The sequence below is a fragment of the Halichoerus grypus genome, chromosome 4 (genome assembly GCF_964656455.1).
Source record: "Halichoerus grypus chromosome 4, mHalGry1.hap1.1, whole genome shotgun sequence".
Lineage (NCBI taxonomy): Eukaryota > Metazoa > Chordata > Mammalia > Carnivora > Phocidae > Halichoerus > Halichoerus grypus.
The window spans coordinates 29,926,704-29,950,226 of record NC_135715.1 but is presented as its reverse complement, the minus strand read 5'-3'; the positions used below and the strand labels follow the sequence as shown (position 1 = coordinate 29,950,226).

Sequence of the window (23,523 nt, the reverse complement as noted above, 5' to 3'; positions counted from 1 at the left end):
AAAGATAAAAGATATGTACTGTGAAAACTACAGAACACATGAAAGAAATTGAAGAGGACACAAGGAAATGGAAAAACATTCCATGCTCATGGATTGGAACAACAAATATTGTTAAAATGTCTATACTGCCCAAAGCAATCTACACATTTAATGCAATCCCTATCAAAATACCCACTAGCATTTTTTACAGAACTAGAACAATCCTAAAATTTGTATGGAACCCCAAGACTCCAAATAGTCAAAGCAATCTTGAAAAAGAAAAGCAAAGCTGGAGGCATCCAATTCCAGACTTCAAGCTGTATTACAAAGCTGTAGTCATCAAAACAGTATGGTACTGGCACAAAACAGACACACTGATCAATAGAACAGAACAGAAAACCCAGAAATGGACCCATAACTATATGGTCAACTAATCTTTGACAAAACAAGAAAGAATATCCAATGGAGAAAAGACAGTCTCTTCAACAAATGATGTTGGGAAAATTGGACAGCCACATGCAGAAGAGTGAAACTGGACCACTTTCTTACACTATACACAAAAATAAATTCAAAGGAGAGGAAAGACCTAAATGTGAGACAGGAAACCATCAAAATCCTAGAGGAGAACACAGGCAACAACCTCTTTGACATCAGCCATAGCAACTTCTTACTAGACATATCTCTGGAGGCAAGGGAAACAAAAGCAAAAATGAACTACTGGGATTCATCAAGATAAAAAACTTCTGCACAGGAAAGGAAACAATCAACAAAACTAAAAGGCAACCATCAGAATGGGAGAAGATATCTGCAAGTGACATATGTGATAATGGGTTAGTATCCAAAATCTATAAACATGCCAAACTCAATACCCAAAAAACATATAATCTGGTTGTACACTTAGTTTTAAGAGTAAGCTACTAAAAAAAATGGTAGGAAGCTTGGTATGAATGGAGAGGATTTGACAGATCACCTGATTTGAGCTCACCTCAAAACGATCACACTAAGATTGAGCGTTTCATTGGAGGACCCCCCTCCAAATGTCTGCATTTGTGGGTCTTTTCTCACTCTTTGTCCAGAGAAGAATCTGCCAGTCTTTTTCCTAGAAGCTATAATAAGTCTTATGGCCACTGTTCTGGAAACTTAGTGAGGATTAAGAAATTTCATCACCAATACAAAGACTTTCATTAAATCTCCATTTTCAGTCTACCTCCTAATTCCACTCTCAATTGTGGCTAGTTTCCCCTGGCCTCTCTGGCTCTTTAGACAGCAAACCTATCTCTCTGGGGGATGAGAGGACAGTTGCTTGGCTACGAAGGGCAAAAAAACGGCTCTGGGGTTCTCTACTTTTCATTATACAGATTTCCAATCAATTTATAGCTCTTGCCCTCACCACCACTTTCTAGGTACCTATTACTTCCAATTCCAAATCCTATCTGGAGTTTTAGGTGAAAATCAACTTACTTTCCATGGGCATTAGCCTCTTAAGGAACTTAAATTTACGCTTTCCCCAATTTCTAGTTTTCAAAAATATGTCCCATTCTTAAAAGTTTATACTTTAAAAAAAAATTCCTTTATTAGAACCTTAGTGGACATTAGGGAGGAGCAGAAATTAACATGTTTCTTCAACATGACTCTATTTCTCTCATGCTTTCTAAAGAGTACTTAAGTTGTTTTTATTTTTTTAAAGATTTTATTTATTTATTTGACAGAGAGAGACACAGCGAGAGAGGGAACACAAGCAGGGGGAATGGGAGAGGAAGAAGCAGGCTTCCCGCTGAGCAGGGAGCCCGACACGGGGCTCGATCCCAGGACCCTGGGATCAGGGCCTGAGCCGAAAGCAGCCACTTAACAACCTTGAAAAAGAAAAGCAAAGCTGGAGGCATCCAATTCCAGACTTCAAGCTGTATTACAAAGCTGTAGTTATCAAAACAGTATGGTACTGGCACAAAACAGACACACTGATCAATGGAACAGAACAGAAAACCCAGGCTCCCCTAAAGAGTACTTTGTTTCTACTAACTCCAAATGATGGTGCCTTTTTTTCTATGTGCTTTTTGTTTGTGAGCTCAGATGGGTTTTGTCTGTGATAAGCCTTTGAAGCTTGGAGTTCATTCCTCCAAAAAGGATTTTAGTCTCCTTCAATAATAAGGTACTTCATGGTACTATCATCCCTGCCCTACTTTAAACTCTCAGCTTAAGCTTTTTGGAACAAGATAAGTAATATGCATTTGAATCCCGAAAGAATTTGAGATGTTAGAGTTATACATTCTTGGGGAAGATTTTTCTCCCTCCACCCATAGCCTGGCCAAGACAGTTCTGTGACATGAAGTGGTTGGTGGAATGGCGCCAAATCATGAGGAACATTGTAAGCCATGTTAAGATAATAGGCATTATTTAATACGGTGTTTGGGCTGGAGAAAGGGATGCAGGGACGGGGCAGGTCTATAGAGAACCTTAGCTTTTGATTCAGGGGATCTAGTCGTGCACAGACTAGTGCATATTAAGCAAATACTGCAGGCAGTCAGACAGATATGCACAAAAGTCTTGTCTCTGTTAGCTGGAAGCTCTAAATACTGTAACTATACCAAACTTCTTTCAGTCGTCAGTATTCCACTCTTACTCTTAGCTTCCTGGCTTAGCACATGGATACCAAGAACATTCTCCCTCCACATCCCCAACACTAACACCTCCTCTGGCCAATTCAACTCATCATTTAGACTTCACCTCATATCCTCTGAGATGAGTCTACAGACAAAAATAAATCACACGATGCCTAATAAGCTCATGTGTTTATGGTCACTCTATTTTTAAAAATTTGGTGTATGATATGTAAATGTTTGTGTTATTTCACTAAAATTTAAGAATTATTTGTGTATTTTAAGCATGTGTTTAAATTAAAATTTTGCCAAACCTCAAAGCACAGCTGCAGAACAGTTTTGAAAACCACTGCATTAGAGGAACTTCAAAATAATTAAGGATCATAAAAAGGGAAAAGAAGATTTCAGGCAGGGCAGAAAGGGAAAAGAATAAGAATAGAAATCTAGAGTAAGGGGATTGCTCATGTTTGACAAGGAGAGTTCAATATTGCTGAATTAAGTCCAAGAAAATGACCCACATACCCCTTCTGCTATCTTTGGCCTGCTAATAACAGGATTGAAGCAGCCCTTCCATCTGTTCTGGAGGTTGTCCAAGGGGCCCGTGAAGAGCACATAACAGAGACTTAAAACTGTAACTTCTTACTCACTTTCCAGAACAATCCAAAGGAATTAAATCAAGTTTGCTTTTAGGAGAATTATATTTCCCACCACTAACAACAATAAAGAGCTTAGTCCACAATCAAGATATTAAAAGCTTAAAATGTTCTATGTAAAGATGAAGCAGCTCAGAAACAAATCAACTCATTAAAAGACTACATTTGATCCTTGAACAATGCAGGGGTTAGGGGCACTGACAATACTTAATTCTGGGAAAGATGGGAAGTCGGGGAGAGCACAGAACAAGACAATGCAAAGAGGTGGCTGGGGTGCTGACACAAAGACCAGCTTAAAGATTAAAGAGTTTTTGCCAAATTTCATTTTATTACTTTTATATATTGTGGATTACTTACATATCAACCTTGGATAGATCAAACCACTCTAATGAGTGAGAAAAAGCAGGGCACTCCTACTGACAGAAATTAAGGTGAAATTCCAACTTGGCATCTTATAACCCTCTCAGCAGCTATAAATGAAATACCTGTATTGTTTGGCAAGCGTGGCTGCCATTGTTGGTGAGGATAGCAGAGATGGCCTGAAGTGTCCTTCCTGTTTCTCCCCAAGAAGCCACCAGACTAAAGAGGCAAGCACAGGAAAGCGCTGTCAGAGACTGGCCTGTGCTGTCATTCATTCCAGTACTTCGAACTGTGATTTCCAAAAGGAGCTGGAAGAGAGACTCTGTGGATAAAATAAAACTCAATTATATTCATTCGACATACAAAACATTTCATGCGTCTATTTATTTATACCTTGCCTCATTATAAAAAAAATATTTAAGGCACCTAGAACACTTACTTTGCATTAGTTCCTTTCTAGTTACCCTTTTCCCCGAAAAGTTAGAATATTTATAATAAAAAGGACCTTAGAGAACATTTAGTTCAACCCTTTATTTTTGTAAATAAAAAAATGGAATCTATCCCAGGTTGTTTAAAAGAAAGTTGTCTTGAGGCATTCACGCATTCAAGAAATATTCTCTCGAGTAACAGGCTACTCACTGCACTCATGTTACCTTTTAGAGTGGGAAGAATACAAGCTTCTTAAAATGTTAATATAAGTGCCCCCCAAAATTATGTATTTGCAAAACAAAAGAATACATAAAACACATGCTATAATTTGTTTTAATGTAAAGTTGCTTTATTGCTAACATAATAGCAGTTTATATTTTTATTATAAAGAGAGTATGTAATTCATTTTATACCCTAGAAAAACCTCCTAGTCAATAGGACAGATGCCCTCCCCCTTTAATGGACAATGAAATTGAGACAGGGAGATAAAGAGATTTTCCCTAAATGATAAAGCCATCTAGTGGCAAAGATGGTAAAGTAACACCTGAACGTTCTATGGCCATGAAAAGCTTCCACACAAAATTCCCTAAACAACTCTGCCCAAGACTGAATCAATAGACTTCCAGGTATTTCGTCTGCAGAAGGGAAGGGAAATTTGAAAATCCTTATACCGAGTGAGCGCTCAAGATAGAAAGAAACAGTCAGAAAAAGACTGCAAAATTGAGGAAGATGAAGAAAGGGAGAGGGAAAAAGAGCAAGAGAAAGAGAATTCGTGTACTGCAACTCTCTGAAAACTAAAAGGCCATGTGTGGTTTACTCGCTAACTCACAGAAAGTTAGCCTTCCTCTGTCTCTCCCTCATCTCCTGTGTCTCTCATCCCAGTTAAGCCCGTCACTTTCGATTCCTAATGCCTCCCCCGCTTGCTCCATCTCACGACCATCTTCCCAATCCATGCTATCACCACCTTGGAATTGGACTACTACAAAGTGTTCATAAATTAGCTCCTACCTTCACTTTCGCCCCTTTATAGCCAAACAGAATTTTTAAACCAAAAATGTGTTTTTTTATTTAAAATCTGTTCACTCCTTTGTTAGTTCGTTCCTGCTCCTCTTCCTTCTTTCCGTTCTCCCTCCCTTTCTTCACTTGCCTGTACATCCTTCAGTCTTTCCTTCCCTTTGCCCTTCCCTTCCAACTATCCTTCTTTCCCCTCATCCTTTCATCTGTCCTATCTCCATTTGTCCATCCTTCCTTCCATCATTATCCTTCTGCCCCTTCATCTTTTAATTACTCAGCAAATATTTACTGAATTCCTCCTGTACATGAAAAACTATTCTAGGTTGTGGTAGTACTGTGGCAAACAAGACAAAGAATGCCTGTCATCAAAAGAGTTAGATTCAGGTGGAAGGGAACAGTATAAGTGCCATAAAATAAAGAACTTTCTTTAAGCATAAGGAAATAGTTAGTGACTTTCCATTTCTCCTAGAACAATAGCCACCAGGCTCCTTTAACATGGCCTATGAAGCTCCACATGGTCTAGTCCCTGACTCCCTCCTCACCTATGGCAAAGCCCTGCCGCCCTTCACTCTCCACATTCTAGCCAGTCATTCTCCTTCCTGTCCCAGAGACTCCCTGCATGCTGTCCTCTCTGCCTAGAAAGGTAGTTAACGTCTTCCTACTCATCCTTCAAATCGCCGATGTCTCATCTTCAAGGAAGCATGTTACGGATTCCCAGAACTCCTTCTACTGTCCCCCATACTATTTACCCAATCTGCAATCACACGTGTCCAACTGTCTGATGCTAAGTCCCATAATAACAGCAACAATGTCTGTACTGATCACCCCTGAATTATACGCTTTTGCACAGAACACAAGAGATACTTTTATTTACGTGAATACTTAAGAACATATATTCCAACCTTAAAATGAACAGAAAAACAGATGTAAGAAGAATGATTTTTTTTTTTAACTAGACAATTTCTAAATCAAAATCTATTTGCTAAGAGAAGAAGCTTGGTGTATAATAATCAAACTACCCTGACAGTAAGAGTGATACATATATACCTATATTTTTATGAATAACATGAAAAAAAACCCAAAGTGTATTAATGTGATTATGCTATTAGATCAAAGAAAAAACAGAGATAGATTTCAATAGAAATTTAGTTTTTTTTTGTTTTTTTTTGTTTGTTTGTTTTTTTAAAGATTTTATTTATTTGAGACAGAGAGAATGAGAGAGAGAGAGCACATGAGGGGGGGGAGGGTCAGAGGGAGAAGCAGGCTCCCTGCCGAGCAGGGAGCCGGATGCGGGACTCGATCCAGGGACTCCAGGATCATGACCTGAGCCGAAGGCAGTCGCTTAACGAACTGAGCCACCCAGGCGCCCCAGAAATTTAGTTTTAAACAGCCAAACTACATCTTTGAGCTAATTAAACAAAATAAGAAATATAAAGTGATGGTAAATCCCTCAATAGAAAAATAAATCAAAGCGGTGAAGAGATCAGAAGTAAACCCTGAAAGGATAAAAGAGAGACCAAAGAAGTACAGCAGCATCTGAAACTGTTAACAAGAAAACAAAAACAAAACCAGACAAATTAATCAGGTGAAAGTTTTGATAGAAGATGATTAAGCTAAAGCACACATGATAATTTCAAAAACAGTATTATGAACAAGATCTGTTTTGAAAAGAATAAAGGAAAGGGAGTATTTATATATAGACTGGATACAAAATAAGATGTGTAACAACTGATAAAAGACAAGGGTATGCCAGAAGATCTAGGAAAAAGAAATGATCAGCATGTTATTCAAAGTAATAAACAGGATATACAGGTTTTAGTGGATATTTTAAATATTTCAATTATTTGTTAATTGACAAATCAGAGCTAAGAACAGCAAAATATTCTTAAATCAATTAAATAAATAAAAGCTTTAGTAAGATGCTGTGATGCCAAGTAACATATCACAATAGCAATATGATCATTGGTGTTACCATAACAATAATCAACAACGTGCCATATGACAGCTTTTATTTAGTAGTATAGTAGTATTTAACAACATGGAGTGGGGGAGGGTATTGTTTTTCTTAAATCTTCAGCTTGTTTTCCTGGCAAGCACTCCCCTCACCCACTAAACCAAACAAAAAATCAATCAAACACAAAAACTGATTCCCTCCCCTCCAAAAAACCACAACCAAAACAAAACCAGTATGACACGTAATTAGGTTCTTGCATGTGGATCTAATAAACAGCAAATAACCAAGTTGGAAAAAAAGATCAAACTCTAGTCCAGACCAGCAGTGTGGTCCCCAGGTGAGCTGCACTGGCACATTACCCAGAAATGTATTCTAAATGCAAATTCTTGGGCTCCATGCCAAATCTACTGAATCAGAAACTCCACAGATAGGACCCACATGACTCAGACATGAACTAATGCTTGAGATTTAGAAAACTCTAGACTTTCAAGGCCCATGGTTAGCATCAGAGAAAAACAACAGCCAATTTCAAACTTATGGCCCATCTCTATTTCTATTCCTCAAGAGCTCCTAACTTGCTTACTGGATTATGTGTTGAACCTTTATCAGTAACACGAAAGGCATGTATTCAAAAAATCCAAATACATTTTACAAAAAGCAAACGTATTTACTTATTGGAAGTTGCTACTAATTCAAAAGCATTATCTATAACAAAAATTGATTTTTATTTACAATGAATACAGAAGAAATGCCCTCTGTTGGGAAACTAGATGTGCTGTTTTGGGTTGGTAGCATCTGGTTCCACTCTTCCCATTTTTTTAACTACCCAGAATAACACATAAAGTTAGAGAAAGTCAGTGTTCACTATTTTGGCCTAAGGTTTAACAAGAACGGCTTAAGTTAATAGTAACTATAAGGCTTGGGATTATTTCTGGGTTCCAACAATTAATGTTTTGCTTTTTCCCCATCCTCACAATAATCAAGAAATGTCTGTGCGTGAATTGTAAGTCTTAAACTATAACTCTAGTAGAACATAGCAAAATACCTTAAAATTTATACCCCTGCTGTTTTAATACCATAACTAAAAAAACAAAAACAAAAACAAAACTGCATTACAAGCTGCTACATGTATATGCTTCATAGGAGAAGCTATTTACATTTAAAGACTTCATTTAATGCCCTGAGCTCTTACCTAGGACCTCAGGTGGCTCTGACTGGAGGCCTTCTGGCTGCTGACCCTGAAGTACATTAAGCAGGGCCTGGAGACTCCTGAGGCACAGGGATGGATGAGAAAATCGCGTCTCCTTGATCAATTCAAAAACTTCACAAAGTCCAACCTCAATGATCTGTTTAAGATGAAAAAAAAATAATAATATATATGTACCTTAAAACAGGTAAGCTAATAACACTTTCCAGGCAGTTGAACCAGTATAGCTTATTTACACAGCAAATGATTAATGCTGCCATATTTACGAGGCAAAAACAAAAAGAAACACATTTAAAAAAAAATGAAAAAAACACAACCACCCAAGATTCAGAAAACCATCTAGTGATATGGAAGGTTAAAAAATAATGGCACTATTTTATAAGTAGTTATAGCATAAGGAAGCCATAAGAAAAATCATGAAAATTGTTAAGAGTGTACTAGATACTAGGTTACATTCACTCAGAAAAAATAAACTCTATTAATTTAAAAGTTCATTTGGCTGTACTCAAGTACAAATCAGCATTCTTTCATTAAAAGTCATGTCAATTGTTACTTATGACCAGAAAAAGTCAATATAACTCATAAATGAAGAGATTTAAAAAGGAGTTTTTTCATCTTAGCCCTTCCTATAATGGTACAATCACATTATTATTTACTGATGGTTTCCCCCTTCTTGTAGGATTTATCACAAAAAGAATTAAAAACTGCCTACTTAAAAGATCACTACTATTTTTACTTTAATTATCTTATCACCCTCATCAGGACCAAGGAAAAATCTGACTCACTATCTAGCAAAAGATAGAGAAATCTGCAGCTAAAGACTGACAGAGAAATGTGATGACCTGGTATTGGGAGATACCTTCAAAGGACTGACAGAACAACAATGAAATCCCATTTCTCAGTCAGTGACAATATTTTGAGAAATAGATGTATAAGATCTTTTTAGAAGGTGTTAAATTATTTGGAGAAGTAACAGAAAAAGTTAAAACAAGACTAATTAGTAGAAATGCATCAAAGCATTAATTCTGTTGGACATAACAGCAGAAGAATATTCTCTAGGCTGAGATCTGTGCATTAATCACATATTACATAAATATTTCCTAAGCACTTACTTTGGCAAACTCACTACAGGAGATATGAAGATACACATTACACTAGTCCCTGTCTTAAGAATTTATACTCTACCAGAATAAATGAGCCTTGTACATGACCCTTACCCAGTTGAGAGACTTCTGTTATGCCATTTATTATATTATAGTTAGCTCACTATTTTTGTTTCCTTTTTCATAACTAAACTGTGGTCTCCTCATAGACAAGGAACATGTTCGAACTAGCTTAATATCTCCCGTGGCTAGCCCAGTGCCCGACACATGATACGCATATAATAAATATTTGTTTAATTGCTCTCTCAGTTGTGTGCTAAAAACCACTGCAACTCAGAAATATATCTCCAGACAATGGTCAAATCAGTTGCAGGAAAGTCAGTTGCAGTTTTGATTATCATTTACAAGGTTTCTGAAGAATACAGGTATGACTGAGAAGTTAAAATAACTAGCAGGACTGTTTTTAGAGAAGTTATCTAAAATTCTAGCAGACTTAGTTGTAACTAAGATTACAGAAGTTGCCTGTATAAAGTTTCAATTGATTAAATGCACTAAGCAGTGAAAATTTTCCAGTTGATACAAGTTTCTCTTCCTGGAATAGACTAAAAAATAAAAACGTGCTGTTTAAGATTTCTATCTGCTTACGTACTTACAGGAAATGAATCTGAACTCAAAGATCTCCTAAACACAAAACGTGGAGCTCTATTCTCAGGCCAATGGGAGACTACTATATTCTTGCAGTCTTCAAGAATGCTTACTCTACTGCTATCAATCATGACTTTTCAAAAGCCAAAGGAGAATCTTCACAGGTAACATTCTTAGCTAGGGTTTATTTATATAAAATCCCTACAGTAACAGAGAAAGTATTGAACCTTACCAAAAAGAGTAAGGCTACCTACTGAACAAGTTCCTGAGTTGTCTCTCTGGTAAGCTTAGGGTGTAAGAACAAATGTATGACAGTAAGAAACTCAGGTATGCTGCTTAGGAATAGAACACTGGCTGGTTTTGGTGAGACATACCCATAAAATGTTAGTCAAATGATAAGGAGAGAGAAATTACCCATCTGTCTAGATTAACCACACTATAGATTCTCCCTACTCATCTGTACCTTACTTCACAAAAAAATTTTTTTAATAAGGGGGAAAACTACGTCGTTTCCAGAATAGCGATATGTTTTCAATATACAACAAAATAAAAATCAACCTCAAGTTTTCCAACATATCTAGCTTTGAATTATTGAACTGAGAAATAAAAGATGTTGTGAAATAAGTGTTTTCCCCTGAGGTTTGGCTGAGCGTATTTTACTGTATGTATGAACTTTGAAATTGCACTTTACACACTGAGGCCTTTTTATTTTATTTTATTTTTTTATTTGAGAAAGAGTGAGAGCTAGAGAGAGCACACACAGCAGGAGAGGGAGAAGCAGACCCCCGCTAAGCAAGGAGCCCAAAGCGGGACTCGATCCCAGGACCCTGGGATCAGGACCTGAGCCAAAAGCAGACGCTTAACCGACTGAGCCACCCAGGCGCCCCTAAGCTTCAATATTTTCGATGATAAACCATAACCAACTACCCAACACATAGTCTTCCACTTCTCTTCAGAAAATAGTCTTTTGTAAATTTACTGAATTTTTCTTTTACAGTTGCTTTCAAATAATTAAATCCCGAAGGCTCTCTATTATACTTGAAGGAACACAAACCCAAATAACTATCTGATACAGCCAGTCCAATGTCACTGCTGGGAAAAGTAAAATAAAAACATGCTTGGCCAAAGAAAAATGAGTTTTCCAAGGTTTTATTTTTGCTCTCCTCAAATCATATTATTTCCCAAAGTGACTTTATTATTTCACTAACAAGTATGAACATAAAAGTTTAGTTACATTTAGATGGAATAATAAATTCTTTGCCATTAGAAATTGTATCTTGTTCTATTAAAATGTCCTAGAGGGAAGGGGTAGGGGATTGGCAAAATAGATGAAGGGGATTAGGAGGTACAAACTTCCAGTTAAAAAATAAGTAAGTCCTGGAGATGAAAAGTACAGCATAGAGAATATAGTCAATAATATTGTAATAATGTTGTGTGGTGACAGATGATGACTGCACTTATCATGGTGAGTATTTTGAAATGTACAGAATTATCTGTATGCTCTATACCTGAAACCAGTATAACACTGCATGTCAACTATAAGTTAAAAATTGTTTTTAAAGTCCTAGAATCCATTCTAATACTTCCAGAATACATTTTAAAAAACTGGAGAGGAAACCAAAAGTAGATTTATATATTACTACAGAGGAAAGTATACTGACTTTCAGGATTTTTTATATAAAGCAAATATTTGGTAGAGATGACATTTACAAATAATAAAGAATAAAAATTAGAGGGCAGCGAAAGAAAGGGTGGAGAAAGAGCGGCAGCAGAGGAGGAGGAGGGCAAAAAGAAGAAGAGGAAGAATTCTGCCTCTCAGTCTACGTTCCTATCCTCTGACATACAAATTTATCGTTGACTACTACCACCTTCTTCCCTTCTCTTCATACCCAAAAGGAGTGTTCTTAGAACTTTTCAAAGCTAACAATTTTTAAGCAATGTTCTTGATCCCACCCCCATCCTATCTCTAACAGAATTTCATTTCACCTTCTTCCCCCACACCTTAATAGCTCCCAAATCTCTATTTTTAGCTGGGACATTTCTCTGGAACTTCAGCCCTGTATAGTGTACATGGGACACCTCATCGTCATTCCAGCAAAGTGGTGTTTCTCCTCCAGTACTCCCTCTTGCAGTAAATGGCATTACCACCCAGAAACTTCAGAAATATGTTTAGATTTCACCTTCTGTCAGGTTTCATAATCAACTAATTACTAATTCCTGTCAATTCTGCTTCCTTAACATTTCCTCTATGCCAAACACTACCACTACCCTCATTCCAACCGTCAGTCACCCTTCGTGGACAACTGTAATAGCTGCCTAACTGGTCCCTCTGCTCTAATCTCACCACCCTCTAGTGATCTGTCTTACTAGCACCCACGGAACTTTACTAAAATACAAATCTGATCAAAGTCTCTTGCTTAGAGGCACCTGGGTGGCTCAGTCGGTTGAGCATCTGCCTTCGGCTCAGGTCATGATCCCAGGGTCCTGAGATCGAGCCCCACGTGGAGCTCCCTTCTCAGTGGGGAGTCTGCTTCTCCCTCTCCTCCCCACCTGTGCTCTCTCTCCCTATCTCTGTCTCTCTCTCAAATAAATAAATAAAATCTTAAAAAAAAAAAAAAGTCTCTCACTCAAAATTCTCAATATTTCCAAATCACAAGACAAAATCTGAAAGTGGCTGCAGGACACAGAAGGCCCTTCCCAATCTAGCTGCTGCTCTCTGCCTCTCGCCCTACTCAGCTACTCCACTCTGGCCAAAAACAGAGCGCTTGTACTTTGACGACGATGCTGTTCCCTCTACCTGCACGTGCATCTGCAGTCAGTGCTGCAGTCTTACTCCACTATGTTACACTACACCTACCATGTCCTAGGAAGCCTTAAGTCACTAGACATGCCTGCTATCCCTGCCAGACATAACTTTCTTGAGGGTAGGGACTGTGTCTCCTGATTTTGTTTTCAGGGCCTAATATAAAGCTTGCTATAACTCAAAAAAGAATTTAGAAGTAAATAAACTTAAGAAGTAAACAAATAAGTCTATCTAAGTCTATATCTCTTAACAAAATATGTGGCATGACTAGCAGCAAATGAGACTGAAAGCGAAGTATGAATCCTAAAAATAACTATTAAAAATTATGTAGTTATAAAGCTTGGAACACTTTAGAGGATCTGGAAGTCAGATAGTGAAAGATGGTTTGAGCTGGGTAAAAACTGTTTTGTTTTTTGTTTTTAGGTTTTTTTTTAAGATTTTATTTATTTATTCATAAGAGACAGAGAGAGAGAGAGAGAGGCAGAGGGAGAAGCAGGCTCCCCGCCAAGCAGGGAGCCCAATGTGGGGTTCAATTCCAGAGTCCCGGAATCATGACCTGAGATGAAGGCAGACGCTTAACCGACTGAGCCACCCAGGCGCCCCTAAAATCTGTGTTTTAGGTAGAAAACTTAATATGAAGCATTTAGGTGGCAGTAAGAAAGTTCTTTTTAAAATATCAATGATTGCTGACCTACAAAAAAGAAAAGGCAAAGAAACCTGACAAGCAAGGTCTATATAATAATCAAATTCAACTCAACTTTTAAAATTCAAGGAGAAAATAAAATTGCATCGAAGTGATATTTCAACGAATAAAAACTATCTTAGTTATGCAAGAGAAAAGGAGTAGGAGAGGAAAAAACCACAGTGAAAAGAAGGAAAGTGAGAGCCACACACGCAGGAGGAGCAAGAGAGGAACAACTACAAAGAAAAGGAACTGATGGAAAAGAGTAGCATCTGGAGCAGAAATGGCCAAAAGGAAAAGAAAAATGCTAACATTTCTCACCTGCCCTCAAATTCCCATCACCTCAAGTCCTTCTGAAGGCCTCATCTCTTCTTCTGTATCAGTCCTTCATGTCATGCAAATGACTGCCAAACACATCACCTGGGAGTTCCAGTCCCCACCCAAGCCCAAACCCCACAGCATTCTGAGTGCCTCTGCATAAAGACATCTCAGCACTTCTTCCCCCTCGCTTGTCACATGATCTCAGAGACTGTCCAGAAGTTTGACTTCCTCTGACATATTTATTAATAAATTGAAGAGTTCCTTGAAAAGTAACTCAAATTCATTTGCACCTACACAATTTCTTGTTTGCCCCGTGTTTGCACCTAACCTGATACTTCTAACTACTTATAACTATGACATTTATTAACTCACTGAATCCTCACTACAACCCTGTGAGGTAGACGTTATCTCCATTTCATAGACAACAAAACTGAGGCACAAATAAGGCAAATAACTTTCCCAGCATCACAGAGCTAGTATTTTTAATGGTGAGTGTCTGGGCCCGGACAGTTTGACTCCACTGCCCAGGTTCTTAATCACTGTACTCTATTTCCTGACATGTCAGTACTTGATGGAAAACTCTCTACCTAGAGGAACGTACACGGAAAAGATGAGCTTGCTTGTTTTAAGTGTAGAGAAGGTACACCTAAGGATACTAGAGAGAAAGGAACTAAAGGAAGAAGAGTCCCAAGAGAAGGATATTTGAAGACGGTTGACTAAAAGGCTGAGGAAGTTCACAAAACCTCTCTTACTCTATGAAACAGGAAGCAAGTCATCCGCTGAGCATAAGGTGAGAAGAACCTGACAGTAATGATTAAGGACAGTGGTGCACTTAGAAATAGCCACCATGAAATGCGCAACAAAAAAAAAATCAGATCAGGAACATACTTTCTATCTTGGCTGCTATTTTCAAGTAGCACAATATTTGCATGATAGCTCCCCTGGGTGTGTATAAAAAAGTTTTCAAGGCATAGGTTTAAGGTATCCATTTAGTAAAAAGGCCATAGACCTGAATCATTTATGATAAAGGAAATCATTTTAAAATATCTATATTTAGAAAAAAGCAATATGCATAAATCATTTATGATAAAGGTACCCTTTTAAAAATATGTCTATATGTCTTTTGTTAGAAATACAAACTATACCTACTATATAGAAAAAAATACTATATATAAAATAACATTACAGTCTTGAAATATACTAATACTTAAATAGAAAGGAGTTCCTTAAGAATAGCTTGTTCTACTACCATACATATTTTTATAACACCAATTAGCTTACATGTCTCTGGTAAATAGGGAATGATATCAGAACAATGTAGAAGTCTTATTGCTTCATATGTAATGTTTTCATAGGGCGAGGGGAGCCAAAGTGGCAAGAGTACAATTATATCCTCAGGCAGAAAAGGCGAAAGTTCTTAGCTCAGCAGCTGCACAGCCAGGAGCTCTTCTAGTTCTAGTTCAAGAAAAATAAAAATGCATACCCGTACCTTGGGTTCCCGCCCCAGAAGGGAGCACCCCCAGCTTTCTATGGCTCTTGGCTTGTGGTAGTTTGCAGTTCTGCTTATGCCCACCTTAATGGCAGCCCACAGGCTCAGAGCTCCACTTCTATCTGCAATGGCTCAAGGCTTACAAGCCACCATTTCCACTTTACTGCTTTTGTACATTATTAAAAGCCCCTGCATGTTCTGCATGGAGCACTGGGTGTTATGCACAAACAATGAATCATGGAACACTACATCTAAAACTAATGATGTAATGTATGGGGATTAACATAACAATAAAAAAATTAAAAAAAAAAAAAGCCCCTGATCTTTTTTCCTGGGCTGTCCAAGCACTCACCACTGAGCTACCAATTATTGACTTTGTTAGCACTCCAGTTATAAAGTTGCATAGTCTGGTCTGCCCCAAACCTGTTTTTACCCATAAGCCCTGTTAAGTTTTAGTGCACAATTTTATAAAAAGCAAGGTATTTTAGAAATATAAATATTTGTAGTATAGTTGAAACATCTGTAGGTTATCCATCCAAGTGGAACTTAGTGACTTACCTTTGGAAGCTTGATAGGGGGCTCTTTGGATTCCTCCTCTTCATCACTATCTGATTCTCCACTCTGCACAGAGTTCTTGGATGCAGCTGCCAACGATGTTTCCTTTTTCTGCCATTCCAGAACGCAATGGCGTACATTGCAATAAATATTGAATGCAGAAGGATTGCTATGCAGTTTAATATCTGGTATGATTACTGTATTCTCCAAGTTTTCAGACTGCAATATAAGATATAATATTTCAATTTCATATTCTTTTCCATCATCACCAATTCTCATTTCAAATAAAAAATTAAAGATTAGACATGCTAGATGACTTGCAGAAGTCAAATATGTGACAGCAAAGATAATCTAAGTCTACCAACTCAACTTATAGTACGTACCCTTTCTTCCACACTTCACTACTTTCTAAGTAACAGAGCAATAACCAAACTGATAAGGGCTGGAGAGTGGCAAAGAATCTAACAGGAATGCCCTTTTATCCCACGATAGGAATAGAGCCAACAAAGCTTAACTGTTGTAGTATCACAGAATATTAATTTGGTGTTTTTCTAAGGGACATGAGATGTATTAGAGTCTCAATGACCTACTACAACTGTTGAATTACATTTTGATTTCTTTAAAAAGTAGATTTAGGGACTTAAACAGAAATCAGAACTAAAAAAACAAAACCAAACCCTTAATTTTAGTCAATTTTTCTAATTTCATTCTCATTTAAATAATGATAAAGTTAGGAAATTAGATTTCTGCAGATTATGGACATATGCTTTCCTGAAGCTCTCTCCTAGCTATCAGTCTTAATAAATACTAAAAATCACATGCTTGGTAATTTAATTGTTAAAACTAAATAGTCAATTTCTGTTTTGTCCCAGCATTTTATTCATCAGACCACAATCACATTTCTGAGATCAACACTTACATGATAAATATACAGAACTGGTTTAATGCAAGTTCCAAAAATTAGAGTATGTCCAGGGAGTACACCTCAAGTACCAAAAACACTGGTCTCAAAATTCTACCCTTCTTCCATTAATAATTGGGGAAAAAGGGGAATACTCGTTAGAAAAAATATACACCAAAGTTAATTGACAAATAACATGTAAGTATGCCTTCCAGAGATATTGAAAACAAGCAATTATTACCAATCCAAATCCAAGAACATATGAAAAAGATCTACCATCATGATCTACCAAAAAACCAGCTGGTAACAACACTGGAAAAGAAATCAGTATAATTCCCCATACCAGTAAAAACAATAGAAAAAATATATGATACTCTAAATAAACATGGAAAAAGCATTTGACACAAATCAAACACTTATTCATGATAAAAAGTATAAGTAAACTAAGAATAAAAGAAAATTTCTAAAACTGGATAAAAGGCATCTATGAAATACTCACATCTAACATAGTAAAAGACTGAATGCCTGCACCCTAAGATGCAAACAAGGAAAAGATACCTATTCTCAGCAATACGATTCAACATTGTACTAGATATGCTAGTGTAATAAGCCAAGAAAAAGGATAGGGGCGCCTGGGTGGCTCAGTCGTTAAGCGGCTGCCTTTGGCTCAGGTCATGATCCCAGGGTCCTGGGATTGAGCCCCGCGTCCGGCTCCCTGCTCAGCAGGAAGCCTGCTTCTCCCTCTCCCACTCCCCCTGCTTGTGTTCCTGCTCTCGCTATCTCTCTCTCTGTCAAATAAATAAATAAAATCTTAAAAAAAAAAAAGGAATATAAGGTAAGTTAGAAAGGAAGAACTACCTACTAGAAAACAAATTTATTTGCGGAAGACATGTAGAGAATCAAAATATCTGCAAAAAAGCCACTAGAAATAATGTGTGGATTTAGCGAAGTCACAGGATACCCGATCATGTTTAAAAAAAGTTAAGGTATTTACATACTAAGAATGAACATTTGGAAAATATAATTTAGAAAAATAATAGCATTTAAGTTACAGACTGGGAGAAAATATTTGCATACCTGACAAAAGACTAGCATGCAGAATATATGAAGAATTTTCAAAACTCAACAGTAAAAAACAAACAAATAAGCAATTCAATTTAGAAAATGGGCAAAAGACATGAACAGGCATGTCACTGAAGAAGATATACAGAAGGCAAATAATAAGTTCACTATGGTGAGCCATCAGGAAAATGTAAATTAAAACAAAATAAGATATAATACAAACCTATCAGACTGGCTAGAATAAAAAATAATGACAACACCAAATGCTGGTGAAGATGTGGAGAAACTGGATCTCTTATACATTGTTAATGGTAATGTAAAATGATCCAGCCACTCTGGAAAAAAGTATGGCAGTTTCTTACAAAATTAAATACGCACCTTACAGTACAATCCAGCAACTGCACTGTTGGACATTAATACCAAAGAAAGTTCATTCAAAAACCAGCACATGAATATTCATACCAGTTTTATTCAAAATAACCAAAAAAGAGAAACAATTCAGATGTCCTTTAATGGGTGAATGCTACCTACTAGAAAACAAATTTATTTGCGGAAGACATGATATATCTTTACCATGGAATGCTTACTCCGCAATAAAAAGGTACAAACCAATGATATATGCAACAAATGAGATAAATCTCAAGGGAATTATGCTGTGTGGCAAAGGCCAATACCCATGATTACATTTATATAACATTCTTGAAATGAAAAAATTACAGAAATGGAGAATAGATTGGTGAATGCCAGGGGCTAGGGAGAGGGTGAGTGTGGGGTAATGTCTGTGGCTATTTAAGAGTAGCAAAAAGGATCCTTGTGATAGAAGTCTTGTACATATTGACTGCAGTAATGGTCCACAGATCCACACATCTGATAAAACTGCATAGAACTAAATATACATCCACATATAAACACAAATGCGTACATGTAAAACTGGTGAAATCTGAGTAAGTTCAGTAGGTTGGATCAATATTGATTTCCTGGTTGAGATTTTTACTACAGTAATGCAATACCTTAGTAATTGGAAAAAACAAGTGAAGGGTATACAGGATCTCTGTATTATTTCTTACAACTGCATTACTATGATCATCTCAAAATTTTTTAAAAAATTAAATAACAGCATTTATAATATCAAAAATACAAAATTACAGTTAAATTTAATAAAATTAGGGGCGCCTGGGTGGCTCAGTTGGTTAAGCGACTGCCTTCAGCTCGGGTCGTGATCTCAGGGTCCTGGGATCGAGCCCTGCATCAGGCTCCCTGCTCAGCGGAAGCTTGCTTCTCGCTTTCCCACTCCCCCTGCTTGTGTTCCCTCTCTGGCTGTCTCTCTCTGTCAAATAAATAAATAAAATCTTAAAAAAAAAAAAAATTAATAAAATTATGTGCAAGCTATGTACACTGAAAACCAAAATAACACTGCTGAGAGAAATTAAGGAAAACTTAAAGAGAATAGAGGGGCGTCTGGGTGGCTCAGTCATTAAGCGTCTGCCTTTGGCTCAGGTCATGATCCCAGGGTCCTGGGATTGAGCCCCGCCATCGAGCTCCCTGCTCCGCAGGAAGCCTGCTTCTCCCTCTCCCTCTCCCACTCCCCCTGCTTATGTTCCCTCTCTCACTGTGTCTCTCTATGTCAAATAAATAAATAAAATCTTAAAAAAAAAAAAAAGAGAATAGAGATAAACCATGTTCATTGATTAGAAGATTTAATATCATTAAAATGGCAACTCTTCCTCAAATCTACAAATTCAATGAAGCCCCAATAAAAATTCTAGAGACTTTTAAAATAGAATTGGCAAGCTGATTCTAAAATTTATATAGAAATGTAAAGGACCTAAAGTAACTAAAGCAATTTTTTTTAAAAAGACCAAAGTTGGAAGACATATGACCTGAATTCAAAACTACTGTAAAGAGGGCCCCTGGGTGGCTCAGTTGGTTAAGCGACTGCCTTCAGCTCAGGTCATGATCCTGGAGTCCTGGGATCGAGTCCCGCATCGGGCTCCCCACTCGGTGGGAAGTCTGCTTCTCCCTCTGACCCTCCTCCCTCTCATGCTCTCTCTGTCTCATTCTTTCTCTCTCAAATAAATAAATAAAAAATCTTAAAAAAAAAAAACTACTGTAAAGAAAACAGTGTGGTATTGGTGTAAAGATAGATATATAGATCAATTAAATAAAAATAAATTCCAGAAATAGGCTCAAATGAATATGGTCAACTTATTTTTTATAAAGGTGCTAAGACAATTCAACAGAAAAAGAGAAGTCTTTGTAAAAATAATGCCAATCAACTGAATACCAATATGAAAAAAAATGAACATGAACCTTTATTTCATACCATACACAAAACTTAACTCTAAATGTATCACAGGCCTAAGTATAGCAGCTAAAACTATAAAATCTCTAGAAGAAAATATAGAAAAAAATCTATGTGACCTTGGGGTAGACAAAGATTTCTTAGAACACAAAATACATGAATCATATATGTAAGAAAATAATCAATTACATTTATGAAACTTAAAAACTTTTGTTCTTCTAAAGCACTATACAAAAACAATAAAGCAAGCCATAGAACAGGAAGAATTATTTGTAATACAGGTATCTGACAAAGGACTTGTATCTAGAGTACATAAAGAACTCTGACAATTCAGTAATAAGACAATTATAAAAAGGTAAGGCAAGATAGGAAAGACATTTCACAATAAAAAGATATGAATAGCCAAAGGCACATGAAAGGATGTTTACATCATTAGTCATTAGAGAAAACCAAGCGAAAACCACAGTGAAATACCCCTATGTATTTAGAATGACTAAAATTTTAAATGCTAACGATACCATGTGTTTGCAAAGATGTAAGGCAACTGGATTTCTCATACACTACTGGTGGAACAGTAAAATGCAATAATTACACTCTGGAAAATAGTCTGAATAGTTTTTTAACAGTTAAACATTCATCTACCATGCCACCCATGAGGAAAGAGTTAACAATGCAGGTTCGACTGCTTATTCCTTGCATTTCCCCAAGGGAACCAGGACTGACTGTGGGCCAATCCTTAGGAATGTGGTCTTTAGACTTTTCTTTGTGTTAGTTACTGATGGTTTTGTAAAATACACCCAGAGCAATGGACCATGCCTACTGGCTTGTTCAATAGCTTTGTACAAACATCAAGACTGATGATGTGCACCTGAGTTTCACATACCATGGCTGATTGCAAAGCAGGACAAGTCTATGTGTGACAAAATCCCCCATAAAAGTCTCATATCCTAAGACTCAAGTGGGCTTTCCTGGACAGAAATATTCCATACATATCCTTGTAGTTCACTGCCAGAAAGAAAGCATGTCCTGTGTGCTCAGACAAGGAAGGACTAGAAAGCCTACGCCATAACTCCCTAGACACCACTAATACTATTCATTTCTCTTTCCTGCTGCCTATTCTGTCTGTACCTTTGGCTGTAATAAATCTTAGCCATTACTGTAAGTTGCTTTTGAGACTTATCAGTCTTCTGGCAAATCATGGAAGGAAACAGCACCTACTCATTCCACTTCTAGGTGTTTATCCTTCCAAAAAACAAAAACATATATCCACGCAAAGACTAATACACAAATATTCAGAGCAGCTTCATTTGTGATAGCCAAAAACTGGAAATATCACAATGTCTATCAACAGGTAAATGGGTTAACAAATTAAGATATATCTAAATAATTGGATACTCATCAGCAAAAAAAATAGAACTGTTAATATATACAACTATATGGACACAACTCAAAATCATGCTGAGGGAATGAAGCCAGATACAGAAGAGTACACACTGCATGATCACATTTATATGAAATTCTAGAAAATAAAAACTAATTTATAATGACAGAAAGTACATCTGTGGTTGCCTAGAGCCATAGCAGTAGGGAGAGATGGAATGCAGCAAAGGATGAGGAAAATGCTTGAGACTGATGGAAATTTTCTAAACCTTGATGATATCTTTCAAAACTCTGCTATTAAATATCCTAACCTAAGACCCAGGCATGTTTAGTAGCAGGATGTTGAAGAAGTTTCCTTTTTTTTTTTTTTTTTTTTTTAAAGATTTTATTTATTTATTTGAGAGAGAGAATGAGAGAGAGAGAGCACATGAGAGGGGGGAGGGTCAGAGGGAGAAGCAGACTCCCGGCTGAGCAGGGAGCCTGATGCGGGACTCGATCCCAGGACTCCAGGATCATGACCTGAGCCGAAGGCAGTCGCTTAACCAACTGAGCCACCCAGGCGTCCCTCCTTTTTTTTTTTTTTAAAGATTGTGCTTTCTACTCTGAATAAGAAGGAAATTGAATGAAGGAGATGGCTAATGGATGAGAAGAAATAGAGGGGCCAATGACAGCAATAAACAAGGAAATAAAGTGGTATAGCTAAATGGTATCTTATTTCATTTGCTGAAAAGAAATGCTCGTTCTTAAATATATGCTCATTGGCATTTTTAAAATAACTTTTTTTAAAAAGATGAATGAAAAATAGTCCAGAAACAGTAAAAGAGGCAGGGAGAATAACAACACTATTTTATTATTTTATATGCCCATCATAAGCAGAAACCATTTCTTACTCATCTTTCTATTCCAAATACCCAGCATAAGGCCTGCACATGGTCAGTATGCAATTAATGTTTTAGGAAAAAATGAGTAACTTTTTTTGTATCACTCTTATCACAAGGTGCTCTTAAAAAGCAGATATAAAACCTGAGGCCAAGAGAAGAAAGATGAATTACTAAAGGCACAAAGTTAGAGACAGAATTGAAGGGAATGAAAGACCCTGAATTCCCACCTTTTCCTCGATATCATATGCCCCCACTTTTAGGAACATCACTAAATGAAACCTTAAAAGAACTTAAAAAAGATTTTCAAGATTCCCATACTCTGACTTTGCACATAACACCAAAAAGTGGAAAAGGGGTAGAGGCTGAAAATCCAAATGACTATATAACAAGTATATTAAGAATGTTCTCCATTTCCCTCTTTTATCCCAAAAGCAGAAGTAATAAGTAATAAGAAATGATATAGTGAACATAAATCATTTACCTGCCCACCCAGCAACATTTTCCGTAGGGTAACTACCCTCCCATTTCACATGGCCTGATTATTAGGATGCTCACCTATCACCTATCACAGGGTTATAAACATAACTCAGTCTAACCAATCAAAGTACTCCATCTCCAAGGCCAAAGTGAATGATGAAGGTCAATCAAAAATCATACCCAAGACTTTCTGCTAGAACTAATAAAGGAGATGGCCCCTCACTCAAAGAAAATGAAGTTGGAGCCCCCAGCAGCCTTTGTCCTCAGCCACAGGTAATAAACCCACAGAAGAAAGCAGAAGCAAGTGATGAAGGCACAGATTTGCTGACATTACCGATGGATCCAGCTGTGTCTCAAGATAGTGCCATGAAATAAATTTCATCCCCTATACTTTTATTTCATTTTTTGGTTTACTACTTTAAAGTACATTTCTCTCAGTTACAAAATGGCAAGAACACTAATTAAAAAGGGCAGGAAACAATTGTCTTTAGAACTTAAATATGATATACAGGCCAAGCTAAACTATTGTTTCTTTAACCAAAAGTAGAGCTGTGCAGAAATCATAGTTATGACTCCCCTCTTTCTCCTGTCTAGGCTTCTTAGTACTGTTTGAAAGAAAAGACTCTTCGGTAGAAAGTGAAATGTTTAAGATTTAATAGAAAAGATTTCCATTTTAGATGGGAAAAAAAATATCCTTGCTCTCTATGATCTCATCTAATTCAAATACTC

General features: G+C 37.0%; 1 protein-coding gene across 16 annotated transcripts in view; it reads right to left on the bottom strand.

The window, feature by feature from the left end:
* MYCBP2 (MYC binding protein 2) overlaps positions 1 to 23,523 on the bottom strand; it is a 272,286-nt gene that overhangs the window by 211,192 nt on the left and 37,571 nt on the right. For all 16 annotated transcript variants that reach the window (XM_078070219.1, XM_078070220.1, XM_078070224.1 and 13 more), the window contains exons 3-5: positions 15,795 to 16,010; positions 8,179 to 8,332; positions 3,715 to 3,911 (exon numbers count right to left, since the gene is read on the bottom strand). In XM_078070219.1, the coding sequence (XP_077926345.1) occupies positions 3,715 to 3,911; positions 8,179 to 8,332; positions 15,795 to 16,010 (567 nt within the window). The remainder of the gene's footprint in view (positions 1 to 3,714; positions 3,912 to 8,178; positions 8,333 to 15,794; positions 16,011 to 23,523) is intronic.